A 26,882-nucleotide genomic window follows, 5' to 3' on the forward strand; every position below is an offset into this window, starting at 1 on the left:
GTTTAAACTGAAAAACGGTTACGTGACCTTTAGGATTCTGTTTTGACGTTAAGAAAGAGTCAACTGGTCATTAAAAGTAAATTTGCTGATTGAAAATGGCCACGTGATCATTTGCACCTTAAAAAGATTTACGTGATTTTAAAAATATCAGTCTACACCTAAAAACTATACGTGTATCAGTTTAAAACTAAAAATCGGTCATGTGACCTTCACAATTCAGTTTTGACGTTAAAAAAAAGTGTCACGTGATCTTTAAAAATAAATTTGTTGCTTGGAAATTGTCTTGCGTCCATTTTCACTGTAAAAAGAGTGACAAAGGATCACGTGACCTTTAAAATTAAATTTGATGTTTGAAAATACGCACGTGATTTTGAAAATATCAGTTTTAATTGCAAAACAGTCACGTGACCCTTCAAATAATATTTTGACATTTAAAACTGTCACGTGACATTCTGAATTCCATTGTTAATCTTAAAATAGGCACTTGACCTTCAGGATCCGTTTTGACGTTAAAAAACAAGAGTCACGTGAACTTTAAAGTTAAACTTGACTGAAAATCGACACGTGACCAGTTTAATTTTTAAAAAAGGTCACGTGACCTTTGAGATTCTGTTTTGACGTTAAAAAAGAGTCACTTGGCCATTAAAAATAAATTTGATGATTGAAAATAGCCACGTGATAATTTGCACCCTAAAAAGATTTACGTGACTTTAAAAATATCAGTCTAAACCTAAAATCTATACGTGTATCAGTTTAGAACTAATCATGTCATGTGACCTTTAAAATTCGGTTTTGAAGTTAAACGTGACCACACGTGACCTTTAAAATTAAATTTGATAATTGAAAATAGTCACGTGACTTTGAAAATATGTTTTAATTGCTAAACGGTCACGTGACTCTTCAAATAATATTTTGACATTTATAACGCTCACACTTTTTTAAACTAACTTTATTTTGACTGAGCTTAGCTCCGTTATTTAAGGAGCTACAAAAAAAAGGAAAAAAATGACAGTTGTAGGAGATTTTATCTTTTACAAGATGAGAGTTTGCTCTTAAGGGCCTCCCCAAGGAGTTATAACAACTGTCAATACCACAGTTATTATGTCTTGTTTTTAAAAGAAAAGTTCAAATTGAATTAATAGTGTCTCACCCTGTACTAATCCAAATAAATCGTTGGGGCTAATTGAATTTATGATATGGCAAAATCCATGCAGCGAAATAATAAACGGTGTGTCATACTTTCGTGAGTTATGCGAGGCTGCATTTGGTCTCGGACTAAAGTGGGAGCAATTTGCATCCGACCGGACAAAATTCGGCATGAATCAGGCTCGTCCAGGCGGTCGGACACTTATCAAGAATAGGATCGACAAACCGGCCGTAATGCATTTTTTCGTGTCGGTCGTCGTCGGCGTCTCCGATGCACCCGCGTCCCCCCTTTTTTGTCCCCGCCCTCATCCCCTAAACGGCGGCAACGGCGAATGCGCCCGCGATGCAAGGAAAGAAGTATAACCAATCAATATTAAATTCTTATATGTGCTCTAACCTTATTTCCCCGTATATGTACATACATTTTTTTACAATTTTTTAGCCAGAAACGACGCCGATGCACTTTTCTTTTTCTTATTTCTTTCCTAACCTACTTCTTCGCGTCGGGACGCCGCCGACGCGCCGCTTCAGTCCGTCGTCGGCATCGTTGCAGTCTATGCACTTTTGCTGCATACCGTTCGGGTCTTGCCCTTCAACCCTTAACAGTGGACTAGCCCTTTGAGTGGTCGGACGACTTTCGCGCCAGCGTTCCCCTACTAATTACACACGGACTAAATTAAGTGCGAAGGTGTACGAGACTAAGAGGGGGGGACGGTTTTAGGGTGGACGGGACGGGGGTGCGCGGGTGTGAGGGGTACTATCCCCCTCCACCGTCGATGCGCTCATTAAAGGGGGTTAATTTTCCGAGATCGCTCTCTGTGTGAATGAGAGCTGGACGCACGTGATTTTATGACAGGCGACGTCGGCACCACGACGCTTGTGATTCGTTATACGGACGATCAAATTGACGCTCTGGATCGGCCATTTTTTTTTTGCTATTTCACCGAGTGTTTTGAAAAAAGGTTTCTGGAAACTGGATTTTTTTTAATGGTTGATTTTTGATCGCACAACAATGAAATAATTAGAAAATTAATTTCTCAACTTCAATCAAGTAATTACTTTTTAGACATTTTTTTATTACGCTTCTGTAATGAAATTAATATTTTTTGATGTTAGGCTTTATGAAATTTAGGATTTTCAAGCTTGTTAAATAATTCAAAAATAAATTTTTTTCTTTCTCTCAGGTGTTATAAAAAAGATTTTTTAATCAACTAGTTAAAAAAATACCATCATTGTGAAGGATTTACAAGAATGTCAATAAATAAAATAATAATTTTGTTTTGGATCATTTTTGATATTTTAGTTATTGATTAAACTTTTTTTAATCTACAACGATTGATACTTATCATCCATCACAGCAATTTTAAAAATAGAGTTACATTTTTTGTTTTAAATTTAATTTTTGTTTTTGTTAATGAGACATTTTGCTGTTTTGAAGCAAATTTGACTTGTCTTTCTGGTTTAATTTAGTATGTTTTTTACATTAATCTACAAATTTACTTTTCCGAAAAAACACATACTCACAATTTTTATACAATCACTACACTAAATTATTATTTTGTTTTTGTTGAACTCTTTTGTAATTTGTTATATTTTGAGCAAAACAGATTTATTTTAGTTCACATCAAGATCCCAATTTTGATAGTTTTTTACTCGATTTTAAAATGCTTTTAAATAATATATTGATATTATTTTCTTTATACTGACTTTAAAGTTTAAATTATCCTTATATTCTATAAGGAATTATGCTTTATACATAATCAAAAAAATACTCTAATAACTAGCAAAATAAAGAATTTAACAATTTTTACTTTACTTTAAATGAATCGTTACTATCGACCGTTACAAAATTCGGTTTAATTACTCTTAGTGGGACAGTTTTTTGTACACTTTGTATCTTTGCAAAAACGCATCCTGTATATATAGATTGACTCAAAAATGGATGAATCCAATTCATGTCTTAAATATTTCTACAAGTAAAAAAAACTAAAAAACTAAAGTTTTTAGTAATCTGTTTTAAGTGAAAAATGGACGTTAAAGTAATAAATAATGAACTTATATTTTGTAATTTATTATTTTTGACACACTAATGTCACTTTTTAAGCAATTCCTTTAGGTGGTTCAAACCAATTTTGACCTTAAATATCTCAAAAACCGCTTATTTTTTCTATGACACATTTTAGCTCACTTTGCTGGTCTTGACAAGCTGAACCGAATAACAGATCAATATACAGGGTGTCCCATTTAAAATGTTTGATTTAAGTCACTTTGAACGCACTAATGCCAGTTTCCAAATAAGATTATTTCAAACTCAAAACAAACCAAAAACATTTCAAATATTTTGAATTGACGTGACACATTTTTAAACAGAAGACTGTATTTTTTACATTGTTTATTTCCATCAGTCACTTGTAATTATAAGGTTTAATTCAAAGTAGTCGGGTTAAAACAAATATTTCCCTCATGTGTTAAATGTCCCATATGAGCAGTGCATTTTCACCAGAATGACAGCGACAATTCCACTCATGTACAAAAAATGCCATATATACGTCATCAAAACACGGTTTGCTATCGGCTAATAAGGAAGGAAGAGAGTTTGCTAGCGGATAAAAAAATCGGATAAATTTTGCTGTTGATTTCATCGTTTCCATGGATTTTTACTACACTTCTATTGTTGCAATGTCTCACCTTGAGATTTTTGCTGGCACTGTCAATTTTGATTTTTGTTCGTATTGTTTTGGTTATGGCTCGCTTCGGATCGGAGAAAATCAAAAGAACCAGAAAAATGTATTTCTGCCAGTACAAGGTAATCGCAGTCTTAATATATTATTGATTGTATTCATGGAATTGTCTTATCAAATACCATTCGAGCTCAGATTTTGAGCAGGATAATTTTTCCGCTAGTCTTCTCATACTTTCTTTATGGTACAAAACTCGACCTGTTTGGCAAAATCACTCGAGCTGCGCTCTCGTGATTTAGTTACAACAGGTCTCGTGCAGTTACACCAAAAAGAAAGTGTTCTAAGACAAGCACAAAAATTATCCGGCTAAATCTGAGCTCTTATGGTATTGCCCCCGAATATTTCCCTCATGTGATAAATGTCCCATATGAGCAGTGCATTTTCACCAGAATGACAGCGATAATTGCATTCTAAAGTGATAATTGCATTTCGATAATTGCACTGTACGTATCTATAACGACTGCATTGTTGTAGAGCCTATTGCTAGTACACTAATTATTGTCCATGCGCATTTTTTTGACTTTTTATAACCAAAAAATGTCAAACGCGATGTCAACAAAAATTAATAAACGGTTTGGAACTTGCTCGTTGAGCTCCATTGAGCAATCTACAGTTGCAGCAAAACCAAAACATTTTATTTATTCGGGAAATATTCCCCCAAATTACATTCGTGCCTTAAAAATGACCTGATAATTCTGCGTTCAAACTTGTTATCTTTGCAAACTGCATTCGGTCATTTTCATATTTTTTTCTAAAAAAGCCCTCCACCTTCGGTGTCGAGCTCTTTCGCCAAAAAAATATCAAAATAAACTCATGCAGTTAAGAGATAACAAGTTTTCATGCAAAATTATCGGTAATTTTTATGCACTCGTGCAATTACCCCCGATAATTCTACAGAAAATGTTCATCAAGACTTAGACAAGAAGAAATAATGTTTGATATTGCTTAACAGTTACGAAATGTTCTATATTCTGTAACCGTAAATAAACATTTTCTACAATGGAGAAGAAAAAGTTTATTTCCTGTCTTCTTTGAATATTAAAAAAATGGAACACTACTTTCAGAAAAAAAATTAAAAAATCTTGTATAAAACATCAAAAATCGTACTTTTTGTAACTGGTATCATATTTTGCAACTTTGTCTTTTACATTAAAAAAGTCTTTAAACCTTCCCCGTTTCACAATTCCACCCTGAACATTATGGAATGTCATTACAGCGGGCGGCATCTGATATTCGATTTCTTTTTTGAAATTCATCGACCAAGAATATTAAATTTTCATCTCCTTAATGGATAAAACCAGGAAAAGCATTCTGTTCGGGTTATTATTTGAAATTGAATAAGACTTTCTGGTTTTTTTTTTCTTGCGCGAAAAATAAATATGATTTAATTAAAGGGCCAGAAAAAATATTGTAATTCCCATTTCGATAATTTCAACCAGGAACATAATATTATATGGTTTATTATTTAAAATTACACAAGCTTGGGGGGCAAAAAGCTTTCGAATAATTATTGCTTATAATTAATATGTAATTAGTTTTAAAAGCGAATGATTTTTGGGGTAAAACCGAAATAATTAATTCAAACAAAATACAACCGAGTCCGAGGCAGTTTTTTCTTTTTGTTGCATTATAATAACAAAATGCCGAATTTAATTATCGGCGGCCTATAATAGCGTCGACCGGAATATAATGATAAATTATATATTAATTTTTGCCCGGGCCATATTAAAACATAATATAAACGAATCGTACAAATAATAATTACGAAACATCCACCGGTTTGAAAGCTTTTTAAAATTTAATTAAAATATTTTAATAACCATCGCCTACGAATGCTAATAAATGTTTTAACGTTCGAATGGGAAGCAAATAACGAAAATATTATGTTAAATTATAATAATAATATGCTGTATTAATTTTCGGTGCCATTGGTTAACTTTTTAATTGAGCAGAAGCTAAATTTTAATAATGCTGAGCAAACATCAAACAGTTTTTTTTTTGTTTATTATTATTTAGTGATTAATAATAATTGTTAAAAAGATTAGTTGGTTTGGACATATTTATGTAATCAATTATTACTTCCCCTAATAATGTATTGAAATTAGTAGTAAAAACAACTAGGGTAGTTTGTAGAAAAATAGTTTTAAAAACGTTTTTAAGTTAAATTTTAAATATTTTTTAAAGCCCTTTCAAATGAAGCATTACTTGTTCTGTCATCTGTATTAACATTTTTTAAGAGCTCTTATTTCAAATCAATGAACAACTAAAGTTCAAATTTTTTGACACGATACACCGGATTAGTAATTATGTTAATTAATTCTGTTAATTTTTGTCTATATAACAATATACGACAAAAAACAATTTCAAATGTATACAGGGGTGATAATTAAAAAATTGTACATAGAAAAGAATCATTACAAATACGACATATTATATTTTCTTCTTTGTTGAACATTTTTAGTAATATTGCTAATTTGATTCTAGATATTAGATTTTTTGTTTAAGGAACGTTTTCAATTAATAACAAGATTTTCTCCTATAAACATTTGTAATATAATACATCGTTGAAAAGACTAAAAAGATCCTTTTTTCTTTCTTGAACCGTTTGTATTTCAAAAACTAAGCCCAATATAAGAAAAACTATCTACAGTCATTGGATTCTACTTAAAAAGTTGCAGAAAAAAGCCATAGAAGGGAAAATCAGTGTTTTTTAGTCACATTTGAGCTAAAACTGTCTTTTTTATGAACTTTCATATTATATTTTAAATCCACAAATTGTATTTTAAATTTTAAAATCTTTGTTTACCTCGAATGTAAGTAGAATCACTCTAGAAGTGTTAAGATAAAAAAATTCAAAGTTTTTTCCATTGAAACAGTATACTTTTTACTTAATTTTTCCATGGTGATTGGTATTTTAAACTTCCTCGTTTAATCAAATAAGGATCATTTGCCAAAGATTGGATACCGCCATTTTGATTTCACATAAGTATAGCGTGACAATCTAAATACAACTAGAATTCCAGAAAGCCCATCAAACATTCACTTTTTAAACTGAGACAATTGCAGGTTTATAATATTGTGTAATTGTTTAAATATCCAACGACCAGAGTAAAATGACAAACGTTGTTTTAACTAAGTAATCTAGAAAGTTTAAATATACCATGAAGATCAATGTATGGTACAAAATAATTTTTTTAAATTTTTGGAAACTGACCAGCAAGCTTTAAAAACAGCAGTAAAATCAGTTAAATAATCTTGCAAAAAGGTGTTTATCATATTTTTTACACATTGTGTGAAGAATTAATATTAACTTAAAATCTTGTCAAATGTAAGAGATGTAAAATCGTTACTAAGTTTGTTTAAAACTAAAACTTAGAAATTTCAAATGGAACACCCTGTATATTAAATACGTCATCCGTATTTTCTGTATACTAAAACTCAAACAAAATTGATATCACGTAACAAATTTGAAAAGTTATCATATTTATAGGGCAATAATTTTCAATTTTATTGATTTGTCTAAAAATTCTTGTGAATGTGAATTAATTTTTAGAGATTCTTGACAATTAAACAACCATTTTTGGATATATGAACAAGTGTTTAGAGGCAATGTAAAAGAATTCTTGCAAATTTTTTTAACAATACTACACTTGACAACATTGCATGTTTGATGTTTTATCCTAATTTTGCTTGATTTTTCGGTTACTAAAATGTTGATAATTTATTTTCTACATTTGGCAGATTGACAGGTTTTGAGACAGCATTTTTTTTATTTAATCACGAATTTGGCTTAAATATCGTAATTCAGCAATTCAAGGGAATGGGTCACTGTTACTAAGGGTTTTAAAGAAAAATACAATCATACAATTATTTATGTTAGAGGTTAGATATATTTGTGCTAGAAATTCACAGAATAATAATTTTAATACTCTTCTACATGACACAATTTTGACTTTATATAAATTTTACCATTAAACAAAGTCCAGTTTCCAGGTATTTTTTCAAACTGTGTAAAACACCAACACCCCATGGGTTAGAGACTTAAAATCGACTGGTAATACCTAAACATAGTTCCTGCAAGTCTACCAAGTTCCTATTAATAAGCAAAAAAGAAGAAGAAACCGATATTTTGCTAATACACTAGAAAAAGTAAAAAAGTTGAAATATTTTATTACTGATCAAGTAATAAACCACTTAGTATACAGTATAGTTAAACCATATTTTTTCTGTACAAAACTATATGATGTTTAAACAACTGTTTGGCGGCAAAATGACGTCGATCCGGCCAATTCCTGAAGCCGTCATGGACAGCTCGGACTCGAGCGATTCCTGCGGGACTGTCGGTAATAATAACGAGACAAGTTTGAACTTGTACAAGCCCGCGTTAAAGTACAACGAGATCATGAACAAACTGGACAGCTACAATAACAACCAGCTACTGTTGCCGACCCAGTTTTATAAAACTTTACTGGCCAAAGCGGTGATGGCGTCCAGTAATAGCGACGATAAGAACAACGTTTACAAGAATATGTTTTTCGGCAAGGACAGAGACTTTGATCAGGTAATTTTTTGTTAGAGGACATTTTAAATTGCACAAACCAGCTGCCAATGTTTAATTCATGTTTTTTTTTTAATATTATTTAGCTGTTGGAATTTCAGTTTTTTACCAACGTTTCGGTTAAGTAGTTCTTCAGGTTTTGATAATATTTTTATACAGAGGGATTTACCATGTGAAAGTATTGAGTATTCAACTCGCTCTTTTTCCTTGAGGATAAACGACATCGTCTCGAAGTTTTGACGAAATTTTATTTCTGAGCTCTATTATGAATATTTCCAATCAATGTTGACTAAAAATTTCTTTAATTTACAAAAAATATAGAAAAAAAATTGAAATATAGGTCTTCGTCTATTCCAAGTTTCGTCAAGATCGATTTGTCAGAAGCGGAGTTGCACATAGTGAAATATTAACTTTCTTACTTGTTCTAAGGTCAATCCAAAAAAAACACCCTGTTTATACAAGATGAAATAAAAATTACTAGCATTATGTAAAATTTTCCATTATTAAACTTTCCTACTTTTGTATTTGTTGAAAATTTGAAAGAAGACTCACTGATGTATTTTGAAACTTTTAAAGAATTTCAGTCAGTGTCAGAAAAGAAAAATAGAAGAATTGGAATGATTGAGCTGGCTAATTTGCTCAGAAATTTGGAAGAAGTCTGACAGATCAATGTCCAAAGCCAAACAAATTTTACAGAAAAATTAAGTTCAGTCAAGGTTAGAAAAGAAAAATGGAGGAACTTCAATAATTGAGCCTGGAAAGTGCCAAGAAATGACTTTTTAAGTCAAACATATTTTAAAGAAGAACCAAATTCAGTCATTGTGGATTTGGAATGAATGAATTAAGCTGACTAATTGTCTAGAAATTTTGAAAGAAGACATTCAGAATCAAAGAATCATCCATTTCAGAAGCCCAACATGTTTTAAAGGAGAATTTTTCAGTCAGTGTCAGAAGAGAAGAGTGGAAAAATTTAAACGATTGGGCAGACTCATAGCCAAGAATTTTAAAAGAAGAATTAAACTCAGTCAGTGTCAGAAAAGAAGAATAGAAGAATTGAAAATGAATGAATTGAAAAAATATGCACAGAAATTTTGCAAGAAGACTGGCTAATCAATTTTAAAAACCAATAAAATTTTAAAGAAGAAGTAGGTACAGAAAGTGTCATAAAAGAAGAGTGGAAGAATTTAAAAATAATGGCTGACTAATCAATTTTAAAACTCAAATATATTGTAAAAAAGAACATCAATAAAAGTCAGAAAAAAGCGAAATAATTGAATGTCAAAATCCAAACATATTTTAGAGAAATAAGATCAATAAGGGTCAGAAAAGAAGAGGTTGTTAGGTAATAAAATTTTCTCCAGGCCGTTCAAACCAGCAAACCCAAGTAAAAATTTTCAAATTTAAGTTTTTAGGTACCTCAGATCTTCTACATCTTACTGGTTTGGTTTGTCGTCAACAAAAGCTTTAAGAGAAGATTTTGATTTTTAATTTCCCATTTTTTGATATATTAAGTATCAGCCAGCAGGTAATAATATAATAGAACAAAAACAATTATAAATACAAGAGTATTTCTTTTAGAACCAGTTTGAGGAGATACTTATGATGATTGAAACTATACCTAATACGTAATCACACCAAATTGGCCAACTGTATGCAATTAAACTGAAGTGGGTATATTTTTTCGTGTTGCACCGTCTTGTGCACTACAAAATTTAAAATATCGATATCGATTTAATCGGGCACGGAAATTGACATTTTACGTGCGAGCAATACAAAAGAAAATTCGAATTAGGGTCGGAAATGACGTCTAAATTATTGAAAGTCAAACCCTATACAACCACTTTACATCTAATATCGGCCCTACAACGTACGGGGGTAATGAGGGGGCGGCTACCGTAAAAGTGTCATTAGGACCGATTCCCCGCTGCCAACGTTTTAGTCGAAGGGAATGGTCAGTTAATACGGACATCAATAAGTAAATACGAAGTGATTGACTTTATAAAAACACCGAATATGGAGAAACAAAAAGAAATCTGATGGGTTGTTCACGTTACTTTTCTGTTTCAGAAAGCTTTCGGATGGGATACGTCGCAGACGGGCGGCAATCCCGCCGGGCCCCAGGGGGGCGGCATGGGAGGCCAGGGGGCGCAAGGCTTGGTGCATTGGATGAGTGTTATGGCCGAACATATGGATCCTGCCATGTCCCACTATATGGGCTGGAATCAAGAGGTAAGTTTTAGTGTAGACAAAAAATTAATTTTTGCTTAAACCCTTCAAGCAGTCAGTGTAGGATTGTCAAATGTCAGTTTGAGTCCGTTTGAACCCGTCTTTTGTTTTTTTTACTGTTTTTTTCATGTGTATCTAATGTTTATACAACGTTTATATCTGTTTTTTTATGATAAAATAATAACAATATTTATTGTAAAAGTGGCATTAGATACTACAGGACGTTCAAAATAAGGTTGATTAAAAAAAATATAATGACATTGTTTTAATCTAATTTAAACAGTTTCAAACTGTGTTTCAATTGTACTCTGATTTTTATTAGATTAGTGGAACTAAGGTTATTAATTAAATAGACAATGACAAAACAGAATGGTAGTACCCAAAAGTAAGTATATGCAAATAATAATTTTAGTATTAATAAAACAGAAGAAGCAAAATGTATAACTGTCTTATTTTTTGTTTGTTTGTTATGTATTAAATAGCTTTTTTTAGAGTTATAATGTCAGAGAGAGACATGATGAGAGAAATGTATTAATACTGGGTGTGCTATATGAAAAAGAATATTTTTACAAACGCCCTGTAGCATCTAATTGAAACTTATTTACAAATATCGGGTAGGGTATAAAGAGTAGGGTGTTCCATTTATACAAATCGAAGTTATATTCACCACGTTTTTTTGAATTCACAAAATAACATAAACTCAACACAAAATAATTAAAGTGTGCATATTGTTGGGAAATAAAACTTGATCAAATCTTCCAGATACATTTTGTGATGTTAAAATGTCCTTATTACTTTTTTACTAATAATATCAGTGGTGTCTGTATGCGAGTGTGCATTGAATATTTTTGAACATGTTCATGTCCTAGCAGTTATAATCTTTTCATTTTATTTAAAGAACTGACTGTTCGAAAATCGATTTTTTTCTGATGGGAAACATATTGTCATGCATGTTTAAAAACAAGCTATAATACACATGCGACTTGTCATAAATCTGAGATTTTTGATGAACAGAGCTAAATCTGTATACAAGCTTTGTAAAACTCTTTTTAAGTCCAGTATAAAAAATCATCATTTAAATGTAAGTAAGTATTTATTTAGCATCAATGCTACAAAAGATACAAGTCATAAAAGGTCACTTAACTATAAGAATAAACTAAAAGTTTTGAATCTTATCTAAATGAGAACACTAATGTCTAAAACTAAACAAGCTATGTAAAAATAAAATAAAACACACAATCACACCTTAACTAGATAAAATGAACAAATCCTACAACCTATCTATAATAAATTTTTTTAAAAGCCTCCTGAACTGTGTCAAATTATCACAGGTTTTAATAATCACAGGTAGTTTATTAAATTCTATTAAGCCCTTATACAGCACAGAGTTGAGCAACTGATTCGTGTTACATCTGTTTGTCAGTATAAAATCTGTACGATTTCTTGTACCATAATTGTGTACATCTTCAAAAACTGTTAACTTATCGCAGATATAGTCAGGTAAAAAACGTTTTTTTAATTTAAAAATAAACACTAAACATAATTCTTTGATTGACAGACAGCATATTTAGGACACTCAACATAGACTTCACAGGAGTATAATGATTACATTTTAACATCAGTCTCATTGTTCTATTTTGGATTATTTCCAATTGATTTATTTTGTATTGGGGTAAATTGAACAGCAATGTTGAGCAGAATTGCAAATGTGGAACCGCAATGGCATTATACAACATTAATTTTGTACTCATTGACAAATTTTTTCCAATTCTTGTTAAGAATCCAACTTTTTTTGCGAATTTTCTCATTATATAATCGACATGAGAATGGAAATTTAAGTTGGCATCCAAAATTACACCCAGATATTTAATATCTTTTGCATAAAGAATATTTTCTCCGTTTACAGTTTTTTTTTATATTGTGAATGTCTTCCTGGTTTATTTTCGATTTTTTGCTAAATACACAGAATTTTGACTTATTCGTATTTAAGCTTAGTTTATTATTACAGAGCCAGTTAAGTTCATTGTTTATAATAATTGACATTTCGCGGAGATTTTTCCCTATTATATAAATCATGGTGTCGTCTGCAAATAAAACTCTTACATCTTTTAAGCGCGTAGACCATATCATTAATATATAATAAAAATAGTAATGGACCCAAAACTGTGCCTTGCGGCACACCAAACATTACACCAATAACATTAGACATGTAATTTTTAAACTTGACACGTTGCAAATGCAGTTACTTTTGTACAAATTTATGATATTCACTTGAAAAGTAATAACCTGAATTTAAAAGTGGTTATTTTGACGTTAATTCGATGGGATTCTACTACTAAGATTTGATGCAATGTTACGGATTAAAGCACGGAACAAAGCAAATTTTTGATGACAAAATGCAATATTTTGCCCTTCCAGTTTAAAAAGTCGAACAACATAAATTACTAAAAATCATGCTTTGATCATTGTGGGGCTGGAATCTTTTCAGTCCCCTCGTACATGATTTAGATCTAAGAAGGTAGTCGTTCTTGTATTGTAATCACCCCCTAACAAGACCCAACATAGACCTTTCTATGTCATAACCCTTCATCGTAAACTACGAAACTTTTGTGCGTCCCGGGGCAATCAAAAAAACATTTCTTGTCGCATTCTTAGATTTATCGAATCCAAATTGCTTTCTACCTCTCCATACCCCGAAAACGTATTGACATTTTAATTTATTCCGTATTCCGTATACCGGGGGTTCCGTTCATAAATCATCTCGGAACTCAATGAATTTGTCTCCACGTTCTAAATGCCGTTTTGACTTGGTTTTGTTTCTTCTCGTTGCACAAAAGGAACGCTGAACGGGGAAAAAAAGAGAAGGAAACAGTCGAGTCATTGGCTACCTGACGGAACGAATGCATAGACACAAGAATTATTTTTTTCATGCATGAATAGGTTATTTTTTTTTTGGTAAATGTGGACGTGGTTTTGATGGTTGCTACCGTGCGATATTGGGAGGAATTAATGATGTTCGTCACGGTTTGTCGTCGAGAGAATGGTACGCTTTGCGGTGTTTGCTTTATTGAAACTGTTCGAAAGATTGTCTATTATAATACCACTTCAAAATTTAAGATTTACTGTACTAATTGACCTGCAGCAAACACCAAACCAAGGAATGACCAAACGAAGTGAGAATTACGAAACGAGCTAAATTTAAGGACCCGATATTAAGAGTTAATCGTCTAAAGCAGATGCTAAAGCCATAAACAAGCTTCTAAATTGCTTACAAGTGTTTAATCGAAATCCGCTGATTTATCGCCCAGTTCCTAAGTGGGGCGGCGAGATAAGTCTTTACCACTTCAGCCTCCCGCTTATACAGGGTGGCTTAATAATTTTCTAGCAGAATCAACAGGACCGAGAAATAAAACGCTTAAAATAACACTTTTGTTTATCAGTGGCGGCTCCTAGCCTTGAATAAAAAAGGAATAAAAGTGTTCAGGACCCAGGGAATCTCCTCAATATTAACACAATTCATAAACATTGTGACGTAATAAACTTTTACTATAGTATGATTAAGATTTATTTTAGTGCTCGTTGCCAATGACTAGACTAGGGTGTAAAGTTATTTATGTTTCACCTATATATTATGAATAAATAATACCTTGGAAACGGTGTAGGTTATAGTGTTCATAACGCCCTGAAACCTTTTTCAATTATGTCTGTTTATTTAATTATTTTGATGTTGCTGTTTATTTATCTCATCATCTCACGTTCAAGTATATTCACTTATACCACAAACAACCAAATTAACACAATAAAACTAACTAAACTTTATTTCCAAAATAAAGTTCCGGAAAATAACGCAGAATCAACTAATTCGGAATGGTCCGAAACTCTACACCATTTACACATATAGTTTAGAAAATATCACTTGGATTTTAAAAATATAAGTTGGATTTCATTATCGTAAATTTGGTTTTAGAAAACGTAAGTTGTATTTTAGATTCGTCACTTGTATTTCAGAAAAGGTCACTTGTATTTTAGGACGCGTTATTTCACAATTTGCTTAAACTTTGACAGTTGTCATTATTTTCAGCTGCAAACGCCATTAATGGATACTCTTAACATTTTTATCGAAAAATTGTACTCTTTTTTTATTTCGATAAAATAAACGGTTTTCGAGATAAATCGATGTTATTAAAAATATTCGTTAAACTATTTACTTTTTTTTTATTAACTTTTTTTGCTCAACTTTAATTTTCCAAATTACAAATGACCACGTCTAAAATCCAACTGCTCTTTTCTATACTACAAGTGACTAATCTGAAATACAAATTGCAATTTCGAAAATCGAAGTTATAATTCTAAAATTGAAAATACCTTTTCTGAAATACAAGTGATATTTTTTAAATCCATCTTATGGTTTCTAAAATTCAACTGACGCTTTCTAAACTACATGTGTAAATGGTGTAGTAATGACTTTGTTCTGAGTCTCGCATATGTTTGAAATCGATTCTTCCAGTGTTTTCTCATATTGATATAATTTTATCGCAGAATTTCCTTTTGCATTTTCGTGCGAAGACACCGAACTAGCTATCATTTGAGCAACCTTGTTTTTTGAAGAAATACTTTCTTCAATATATCCTTCTGCAACTGTTTTCCACTTTCCATGTCGTTTTAGAATCTGAAATGTAGCCCCTGCTCCAACAAGAAGAGTAGACGATGGTCGCCGCAGACAGTGGCTAGTGTACGACTCCGGATTTTCCAATTTCAAGTACTTTGCTATAGCTGTAGGTACACAATAGATCACCCTATATATTTTTAGTTCATTTAATTCTGTTGATTTTTACTTTTTCAACGGTGTATTAAAACATATAAGTTTGTAAACATTAATCTTGGTAATTAGAAAAAAAGCGTTTCCTTAACAAAAAGTGCTAAATAATACGTATAAAAATACCCACAGTCGAAATAAAATTTGGATATGTTCATATTAACATGTTACAGGTCGTTTATAAACAGTTTTTTCCAGGGTTTTTTCAACTGCTACCTTAAAAATAGTAGAAAATAGAAATGGCCACTTTTCTTATTAAAGTGACGGTAGAACTGTTTGTAACTTAGATTTTTAATAGATTTATTAAAAATATTTAATTTTCTGATGTGTTAGTTTATATGATTTCCGATTTTGTTTGGTATTTTAGATATTGGCCTTTTTTTAGCTTAGCAAAGGTCTTTTTTTAAAATAACAGGATTAACCTCTACAAACTTATATGTTGTAATACACCGTTGAAAAGGTAAAAATCAACAGAATTAAATGACGTAAAAATATATAGGATGTTCATTCATATGTCAGAAACTAAACGGAATAGAAAAAAACTGACTACGCCTTTGGATTCTACATGAAAACTTCTTCCGGGAACCGTTCTTCATTTTTTGATAACTTTAAGAGCAACTGAAATACTGAAGAGGTTCAACTAATAACAATTTTCAAAAACCCGCCGTATCTTTAAAACAAAAGAAATTTGCGCCGCCCACTTTTCGCCAGTCATCTCAGCTCAGAAAAAGAGATCAGAACACGTATGCTACTTTTTTTCTATCTATTACCGTTTTCTCTGTACCCCGTAAAACCATCGAAAATGCAGCATCCTGTACAGCGACCTTTACGATATGTAAGAAAGAATCTTCGCTCTTTTATTCCTTTAGGTCTTAGTGCTGCATATCTTCTTATCATACTTAGAACACCTATTTTTTCCTCGTCGACAATAGTAAAACATGTTTGAAGTAAATATTTTAGTTTCTGGCACTTTTACAAATCTAACCACCCTCTTTATCTTCAATATGATCAACGGTTATTTTAACTAAATCATCTCGTCTTAATCCACCAAATAATCCCATTACCAGTATTACCTTATGTAGCAGATGAATGTCATCAGGAGCACTTCCAGAAATTTCAAAACTTGTTCTCTTTCTAAAACTTTGGATTTTTTCGGATTTTTTCGGAACCCTTTTGACTTTACCTTCAAAAATGATATCAGACGTTGAAATTGTTCTCTCTAACGCCCTTGGTGCATAATTAGCTATATTTGCGCTTTGGAACCTTAGGGCGTAATAGTATATTACACACCGGGGTGGGAAGAGTTTCATTACTGTCGAGAGATTAGTTAGATAGCCGAGACGCGAAGCGTCGAGGTTTAGCTAGGATCTCGAGACAGGAATGAAACTTCCTACCGAGGTTTGTATACTATTTTATTTACAACCATCATATTTCTATCAAAATTTACAAATCATTGTTTCATTCTGAACATATCTAGAATATTACATTTAACAAAAAACTTCCAAGCAGTCATTTTTCTATATGCTTTTCTTCTGCTTTTCTGTTATGCTGTCCCAACGTGCCATGTCTTCTGAAGCTGTTGCAAGTAGTTCACAAACCTCAGTCATTCAGCAGCAAATTAATTTGTCGACCAAAGAGACAACTGATGTAGACGCCAGTGCTGGTACTGGCTTAAATATTTCTATAAACACTTATAATAAATCAAATGTAACCATTAATTTCAATAAGTAGTTTGTTTTAGTTTAGATCATGTTAATTTTAGTATTGTAATGTATTATAGGCATTATAACCGTTAGAATGCATACAATTCGAGTTGTAATCCAAGACATTTTTCTCAATTTATTATTTGCGAACTGAATATCGATCCGACTTTATCTGACATTAAAAAATTTTGATTCAATCATCATTTTTTTTTTTCAAAAATATTAACAATCACAATTTTAGAGGGCGGGAAATGAGGGCGGGAAGTGAGGGCGGGAAGTAGAGGTGCGCAATATGATACTTCCTAACCTTCAATGACGTTAGTAATGACAGCATTACATATATGGTTGTAAATAATAGTATATTACATACTCAGGTGGAAAGTGTTTGCTTTCTGTCGAGAAATTAGGTTAGGTTAGGTTACGTGGTTTGTATATTATTTTATTTTCAACCAAAAGTGCTTTTAACATGGAGGTTTCTGAAAACGCAAATGTTACTAACTGTAAAAAGTAAGCCCAGATATGACAAAAAGCATATTGACATTCAACCGGGTGGAAAGTATTCACTTTTCACTCGGGTGGAAAGTAAAAGCAGGTAATTTTCATCTTTCCAACTAGTTTACACTTAAGAAATAAGGTTATTACATACATGGTTGAAAATAAACAACATTACAGCACCATTTGTGCGTAAACTAATATTTGATATATTTTTTTGTTAATTATGGTTACTTGGTAAACCGGAGACCGTTTTGATAGTGGACATGGGTGCTAAACTGTATAGCTCATACAGGTTGTTTCATATTTTTTAGCCAATAATTGAAACATTTAAATTATAACAAAGGTAGTTTCGTTCCAGGAAAATTTAGCACTAATTTACGAAAATGTTTACCACTTATTAAGACCCCGTAAAACCATCAAAATTTGACTGACTGATAATTGTATAAAACACATGATTTAAACCTGTAAATGGGTTAAGTCACTTGTAGTATAAATATCTAATATCATACTACTCACAATCACAAGTACTAACATCAAAAAGCTGTAAAGTGATAATTGCACTTTTGACTGTAGCTTTAGGTATGTTTGACACACTTTAGTTACTTGCGTTGTTCAAACAAACTTATATGCTGCATCATACGCAAAATTTCCATTCGACACCCCATCAACCTATGGGAAAAATGCAAAAATTCCAGCCTGGAGCTGTAAAATTCAAATTCGAACCGGTAAAAAGAAAAATCACCGGCCTATGCAAAATGCTGCGGATTAAGGCTCCCCCCGTATACCCTTCCGCTTCCTTGTCTTAAAACCTCACCGCGGGGTGCGCCCCGTCTTGCTTTCAAGGGGTACTTTTGCATAATCGCCCATTATCATATCGGATGGCCCTCGCATTACCATACGCACATCCACCCATCAAGCCTTTTGCGAACCGTTCGAGTGTGAGGCATTGTCTTACCACCCTTTTTGTTATTAGTGAGGTTAGATCTTGAAGATTAACATGGATAATGTCTGTTCTATAATGGGCTTAGATTGAATTTTAATAGAAATTAAAATGTTGCGGTTAATATGGGAACGTATAGTTTTAAATATCATGTCCAAAAACTGTCTTATTCCAAATTGTACAAAAGGATTTCAAAGTGGATGTTTGAATTCCTTTTTTTACGAATAAGGCGCCAAAAAATAAGACAAGTTTTTTTTGGCTTTTTTTGGAAATATCAACACCAATGGAAATACAGAGTGTCAAAGTTTTGTCTATTTAAGAGACTGAAGTTTCATGATAAATGTCAAACCACTTAACTTCAAGTTCGTCACTGTCAAAAGTTCTATAGAAGGAAAATTATTCAATAAACATTTTTCTTTCCTTTAACAGTGACTCGAGTATAATTATAAGGTATTTTTCAAAAATAATTGCACGTCACTGTTTTTTTCCACAACACAAAAAAACAAATTTTTTGAAACTGGTGAAAAGATAGCTTCACCTTGTAAAAAGAGTGAAATTACCGCAAAGTATTTTTAAATGTTCTTTAGTGGCATTCTATTTTAATGTTTTTGTTTCTAAATTACTAGTCACATGACATGTCAGGATTGTCCATTTTGCATTTTTTTTTTAAATTTAAAAGTACGGACAGTAACCCGAGTGCGACACTGACTCAAAATAGCCGTCAAATGAGCGCACGCCATTTTGTTTTTGTTTTTTTTTTGTTCCTTGAATGCGAATTTTATGCTCTATTCTAAAATGGCGGTCAAATAAACAGTTGCAAAAGTTGAAATTGTAGGAAACATATCACGTGACTTTGATTGCTCAATTTTTGAGCTTGAGCACTATTTCGGAGACTTGTTGACACCTGTCACAACAGTCACGTGACCATACAAAATAGTTTAAACTGTGCAAATTTACTTAATCAAATTTAGACAGTTGTATAAAATAAAATTGTAAAATACACATCACCTGACGTTTATAATGCAATTCTGAGCTTGGAACACTGTAAAGGCTAGATGACACCTGTCAAAATCAGTCACGTGATATTTAAAATAAAAATTAAACGTTGAAAATTTGGTGAATCAAATTTACACAGTTGTGAAAGCTGAAATTGTAAAAGACATCCCACGTGACTTTGATAATGCAATTTTGAGCTTGCAACATTGTAAGAGCCAGTTGACATCTGTCAAAAACAGTCACGTGACTTTCAAAATGTAGTTTAAACCTTGAAAAATTGGTAAATTTAACTTAGCCAGTCGTAAAAACTTAAATTGTAAGAGACACCCCACGTGACTGCAATTTTGCAATGCAATTTTAAGGTTGCACACAATATTAGTCAAATAATTCAATTATTTTAGTATTCATGACAACAGGACTGTTACGTTTGACAACTACAATTTATATTTTTGAAAATTGACCTAACCTAACCTCAATCAGTAAGATATATTTAAAATCAGGAAAAATAGATTTTCCGATTGAGCAAATAATATACAGGGTGCTCTATTTCAAATAAGCAAAATATGTGTCAAAAATGTAACAAGCTATTGACGTATGTCAATTTTGTCATTCGATTGTGGTTTTTCAGAAAAATTCTGCAACTCTGCTAATCTAAACTATGCTGTTGTTAGCTATTGAGTAAAATATTAACAATCACCCTGAACAATTAAAACTTTTCACGGTTTCCACTTTCTGTAAACTTGATTTTTGAACAAATTTTTGTGTACTCTTCTATTAAATCGCTGAAAACTCGTTTAGTTTAAATATTTAGCACTGACATGTCATAAGACCCTAGATAGGCAATGAATGGGACTACCACGTGACAGTTAACGAGCAGAAAAAAAATTTACGGTTTGGCCGCCAGAGGGCGTCAAAATATTTCAAAGATTTGTCTCCTACAATATCATAAACGATTTAACTTAATGTTTACACTTTTCTCTTACTACAACGTTTGGGTAAGAAAAATGTTTGTTACAACACTTGTTATGTATTATTTTGTTGTATTTGTTAATGGCATGCTTTTGTGCAGTACCTGGATGGTTACAATGAGCGTAACCTAATTTAAACTTTGGTTTACAGCACAAACAAATAATTCCTCTTATAAAACTCTCAAAGCAATAAATTCCTTGTATTGCTATGCAGTAGAAGAAATGGCCTCCTTCTATACCGTTCAAGATCTGTGTGATGCATAATGCAAATTACTAGTTACACAACTTTTTTCCCTCCAACATAAAAAACTGCCAGAAAAAACCGAACCCTACCAAAAAAAGGCGCCTTTTTTTACCAAGACAAAAAAATCATGGTAGTAACGTACAACTTTGAGCTACCCCGTGGTATGAAACCGGCTTATTTATTAAATACCAACCAAAGGGGTTAAAGGATGCATGTGAATGAAAAGGGCGACAAAATTCGCCTCGTCACATTGTTTTCCTTGTTCCGGGTATTAAGGGTGCGTGTTTGAATACGGTCCGAATTAGTAACAGAGACAAAAGGGCTTTGATTAAACCTAATTCGAGCCAGGTGAAACCGTGACGCCATTTTTTCTTTCTGTTAAAGGGCAAATCTATGGAGCGCTTTAATGACAGCTTTAAATATTAGAGTCGTTACCACGACTTGTCGTAAATCATAAAATTGGAATTAGGTGGAAAGATATAAAAGTGATATATCGTTAAAATTGAGCTTTTATAAGGTTCTTAAAGTACCGTTTTGATTCTTTTATTGGCATTTAAATTGCCACAGTCCTATATAGATGGTTTCCGCACCCTCCATGCAATTGTAAGTTTATATCACCTATAATTGCGTGTGTATTGTAATTATCTGAAATAATATTGTAGACAGAAAAAAGTATTATGTTTAATTAAACGTAAAAGCTGCAGTTGTTTTTTGCCACATTGCACTTACAATCCATATTTTGAACCTAATTAACTTCCGTAAAATAATTAATATTTTTAATTATTGATTACCTAGCATTTATTTTAGTAAATATGTTAATTTTGTATTTATATTAATTAATAAAATAGCATGTAAAATGGTTTTTTAAATAGTTACGTTTGAAATTCTGTACTGCGTTAATAATACTTTTTAAATGGTAAAAAGTTTAGGAAAAATAATCCACATTTAATTAACAATTATTATGTTTTTTTTTTCAACAAAATGTTTTAAATATGGGTTTGCAAGTTAAAATACTGTATTGTTTAACACTAAAAAGGTAATTTTTTAAAGTATTACTACTACTTTTTTTTCATAATTTTTTTTTTACAAAAATTTGAAGTTACTTGGGTTTTTTTGCATTTTAGGACGTTATTAAAATAATAACTTAATTGGAAAAGGTTTTTTATTTAAATTTGAAAGCTTTTAGTTAAAGTTTGTCATACAAATCAAATGTTTAGATAAATTCAGGAAGTCACAACTGAGTGAAATTTATTGGTTACAGTTGGTTAAATCAATCTAATGTATACAACTAAGAAACTGTTTAAATTGCAAGAAAAGTCAGAAATTGATGAAATTAGGACCAGATTACAACTTTCAACTAAAATTTAGAAATACATAAATTACCTTTTTAAACTTAAGTAAAAGTAAAATTCGGATTTGAGATTCATTTAAGCAAATTTTTACCAATATTAATATTTAATACATTACATTTTGAAATCAACAATTTACGCAAATTTAATTTTTGTTCAAAATTTGGTTCATGAATAAAGTTTACAACTCAAAAACTTAGGTAAATGCGGAATTTTCAACTTAAAATCCATAAATTTAGTTCAATCCGGTAATTAAAAGCTTTTGAATCAAATATTGCCCATGTTGTAATTTATTAGATTACGTCTAGTATTTAAAATTAAAAAAAACTAAGTCAAATTTGCTTTTCATATTGAATTTAATAGAATTTAAGATCTAGAAATTGTTTGTTTTTGAAATATGGTCGATTTTCAACAAAGCAAAATTTCGGTACTAAATGAGCAAAATAGTCAGTTTGGCTACGTTGTAAAAGTGTTTTTCATTGATTGTTTTTGGAAAATGGTTACTTTAGCAACATGACAACAAATAAAGTACTAAATAGGAGCACTAAATTAGGAAAACAGTGAGCTTGGCTGCGTTTAGTGCAGTTTTTGGGACTTAAATTTTTGTAATGACGATTGGTAAACAATCTATTGAACTATAACAATAATTACTTTAGTATTGCATCTTTTAAGATGTGGAGATCAAACTTCAAACTTTGCTTTTGAAAAAATGTTGAACGATCGGAGAAATTTCCTAAAATCGATTGGAAATTAATTTGCTCGCATTTCTACACTACTGTCCCATTTTGATAAAAGCCTCGACACCCCATTATATCCTGAGCACTTGAATTCCGCGACCATTTTCCAGAAGAAAAAAACGCAGCAGAAAAAAACCGAAAGTTTATAAAAGGTATCGGCTTACATGCTGCTGCTCATTAGAATTCCGAAATAGATCGTTTTTTTTTATTACTTTTACTGGCTGGCTGTCGGGCATTTTTTCACATCTCAGTCACATAACATCCAAACACATATGGTAGCGTTTCTACCGAGTGTTTTTCTGCTTAAGATGACGCCCAGCCGAGTAGTCGACGTCATTAGGGGGGGCCCGGTGAACAGACAAATCTGCTTTTTTCGTACAAAAAAAAAAAATTGCCGTAAAAGGGGCGTTTTTTGCCGAAGAATTGCACTTTTTTGTGAAGGACAGGTTGAGCGCGTGACCTATTTTTTTCCAAACTGGAATTTAGGTTAGAAAAAAAATTAGTTCACCTGGTGCTAACTTCATGACCCAATTTGGTTAGGAATGAAACAATTAAAAGCGAAAATTCGATTCGTTCTTAAGAACGTTATTGACCTGGAGCATCTGTTTGATGATGAGTTTCCGGGGCAACCCCCCGGCGAAGACTTAAGAGTCAACGACTTGGCGTGGGAAGAAAAAATCTTTTTAATAGCCAAACACACATATGTTTTTAGGGTATTATTCGACCCCAACACTTTTACTCTCATTTACTTTTAATTTCAGGTAAACAGTCGTCATCCAATATGGTTTATCTACTTCACAGGTGGATGGTTTAAGGGCTTAGCAAAGTGATTCATCTATTTTTTTTCATAAATAGTGTACAGCTCAGAATTTGATACCCTGTATAACCATAAATAACAAATTTTTATTCTCTAGTCTTTCCAAGCGTTTTTTTGGTAATGACATTCAGCCATAGCATTTTGGATATACAGGGTGTTGGAAACGACCACAAATGTCTCTGAGCAGATTATTTTACTTCTTAAAAGCTATGTGACATTTCATTTCCTCGTAATTCAACCAACTCTGTATTTTCAAGACTTAGCCTGTGATTTTTAACACCCTGTAGAGTTTACTCCTGGGCCAGTGTTAAGTTAAAAAAAACTTGCATTCGAACATTTCAAGGTTTCCAAGATACAGGGTGTAAACTATTGTTGAAATTTGACAGTGTGAAGAGGATCAGTTATTAAGTTAAATTCCTTTTTTTAATTATTCGACATTTTACTGAAAACATATTTGCATTTTTGGCAACATTTTAGTTATTAATTTATATAGTTTTAACCTCTAATGTGTTTCTTGAAAATAAGAGTGTTATAAGCACTTTTAACAGTAAATTGGAAAATTGTGTTTAAGAAAATTGTTTTCAGACATAGTATGGTATAGAGTTAGTGGTTCTTGTGTGCAATGGCAACATGATCGGAACTGTATTTATAGTGCAAATGTAGCAACAAAAGTCAAATAACATGTAGACTCTCAAAATTTCCAGTTTTTATCAAATTTTCGACGATGTTGAATAGAATGTCTGTAGATGTGACAACAGTGGAATTATAAAATTATTACTTTGTTTCGATGTAGTAATATGTCAAGTTTTCAATATAAAATAGAATGAAATATATTGACAATATGGAAATCTTTAAGTTTATGCAATGGAGCTTTCAAATCGTAAATAAATTAAAAAGTAGGACCTCTAATGGGTTTAACGATTTTCCTGATTTAAGGACTTAAGGAACCTCTGGAAAAGACCGCAAAAGTTTCACAAAACAAGAAATCTTGTCTTGTTTTACAAAAACAAACAAGCTTTTTACAAACTTCCGTTTCAGGGATTTCTTGCATTAATCTTGTTCTTGTTTTCAATATTCTTGCATAACCTTTACTTTCATAAACGTCTTACTTACCTCGGCAAAAATCAAATTACCACTTTTGCAGTATCGTTACAATGAACAAGACAGACAAGACAAGACCAAGAAAAATACAAGATTCTTATAAAACACTATTGAAAACTCACATAACATCCAGGACCAGGTTTTTAAAACATTGCCATTTCTAAACGAAACGACAGATTTTGATGCGGTTTGGACTGTCATTGAGCTTAATTTATTGGCTTTTAGTTGATGGAAAAAACTCTGACTTAAAAGCACCGCCACTGTACTATACAGGGTGGAAAAGAAGCGCGTGCAAAAAGGTGAAATTTTCAAGTAGTCCCCAATTTTGTTTTAACATAAGGAAGTTTTGCTTAACTCAATATCTCGGGACGTTTTTGGCCGTTCCTCAAGTAACATCCTGTGACTCAAGAAACATCGATTTACCCAAAAAATGCGACATGGCAGTGCTCAATCTCGAATTAAGGCAGTAGCTTGTCAAAACTGTCATTTTAAGTCACGTGTAGGTCCCATATTATGTGTTGCATATTTTTAAGTCAACTTCCTCGACCGATAGAACCGTACAGAGTGTTTACAGTCAGTTAGTGGAAAAACGACTTGTGCAAACAATTTCAAGTTTTACTCACTGTCCGATGGACACCCTGTAAGGTTTTATTAAATATGGGGCTTGTCCTGAAAAGTACTCAGATTATGTTGAACATACAACGTCATTTGAATGGTACATACAAACTTGCTAATATGGCTTAAATCAAGATTGAAGAGTGTTATATCCATTTTCCGGAAAATCAATATTTCTTCGGACACATGACGTTAATTAAGGAACGCTCAAAAACGTCCCGAGGTAATACCTTAAACAACAAGTGTATGTAAGAACAAAGTTAAAAATATGTATTAGTAAAGTGACTGTAACTTAATACTTTTTTTTTGGCACACGTTCTTGTTCCACTTTGATTGTCTCTAGCCACCCTGGTCATGGGGTTGATCTACACCTTGAGAGCTTGAGCACTCTAATGTCGTCTTTTTCGGATAAATCAATATTTCTTGAGATATGGGACGTTAATTGGGAAACGCCCAAAAACGTCCCGAGATATTGACCTAAATAACACTTCCTTCTATTAAAATAAAACCAAACAAAAATATTGGTCAATTGGGGACTACTTGAAAATTTCAATTTTTTGCACGCACTTCTTTCACATCCTGTATAAGGCAGTTAAAGAGCATTAAAGCAAAACTTTTTACATAAATAAAAAGCCAATAAACCAAGCCCAATGACAGTCCAAACTGCATTAAAATCTGTTTTGTTTAGAAATGGCGAGGTTTTAAAAATGACCCAAAAAAGAGAGAATCTTTAAAACCAGATGATTTGTGTGAAATAATAAAACAAGGCATTTTTGAAATCGTCATCACTTAGTGTTATCCCTCTAGAACAAATATAGGTGCTTTGTTAAGATTAATTAATATCGAACTGAAATTGCACTTTTGTGTCGTTCGTACGCTACTGAACTAAGAGCCACCAAGCAACATATAATATCCATATAAAATCCAACGTATGAAAGATGAAAAATATGTCGTCCGATATCTGGTCGACTGTAAATCGTCGTCAGGCCATGTGTTTTCCTTAAAACACATCTTGAGTGTCTGATTAACAGGCCGCGTCATCCTCGGTATATGTTGTATATACCAGAGGTAACAAAACTTACTTGGAATAATAAACGGCTAAATTTCGATTAACGAGACTGAGCTTTAATTCAAGCTGCATATGGTTGATACAGGTGGTTCAAACAAAAGCAACTGGTTGAATACTAAAAATAAAACAACTGATATAGTATGCAAATTTTTTCTCTGTGATAACCCTTTATCCAGTTGTTCTCACGAACCTAGAACACCATCTATCTTCCTCCTGCAATTGTCTCATTCCTAATAAGCATATTTGCCACTCAAATATTTACATAAACGGCTTTATAGCACCGGTTATGCAGTTCCAAGTGGATTATGCAGATTGATAAAGTGTTGTTCGTTTCTACCTTTTAAATTTTTAAGGGAAATAC

General features: G+C 32.1%; 2 protein-coding genes across 2 annotated transcripts in view; both read left to right on the forward strand.

The window, feature by feature from the left end:
- LOC145726000 (zinc finger protein rotund-like) overlaps positions 1 to 26,882 on the forward strand; it is a 192,156-nt gene that overhangs the window by 65,128 nt on the left and 100,146 nt on the right. The window contains exon 3 of the mRNA XM_081974928.1: positions 10,513 to 10,674. Within this exon, the coding sequence (XP_081831054.1) occupies positions 10,513 to 10,674 (162 nt within the window). The remainder of the gene's footprint in view (positions 1 to 10,512; positions 10,675 to 26,882) is intronic.
- On the forward strand, positions 1,564 to 8,573 carry LOC145725898 (uncharacterized). The gene is made up of 3 exons (XM_081974814.1): positions 1,564 to 2,108; positions 7,881 to 8,448; positions 8,547 to 8,573. The coding sequence occupies exons 2-3, from the start codon at positions 8,128 to 8,130 to the stop codon at positions 8,571 to 8,573; spliced, it is 348 nt and encodes a 115-aa protein (XP_081830940.1). The 5' UTR covers positions 1,564 to 2,108; positions 7,881 to 8,127.

Source organism: Ips typographus, linkage group LG3 (assembly GCF_016097725.1).
Source record: "Ips typographus isolate SLU linkage group LG3, UJ_Ityp_2.0, whole genome shotgun sequence".
In the NCBI taxonomy this organism is placed as follows: Eukaryota; Metazoa; Arthropoda; class Insecta; order Coleoptera; family Curculionidae; genus Ips; species Ips typographus.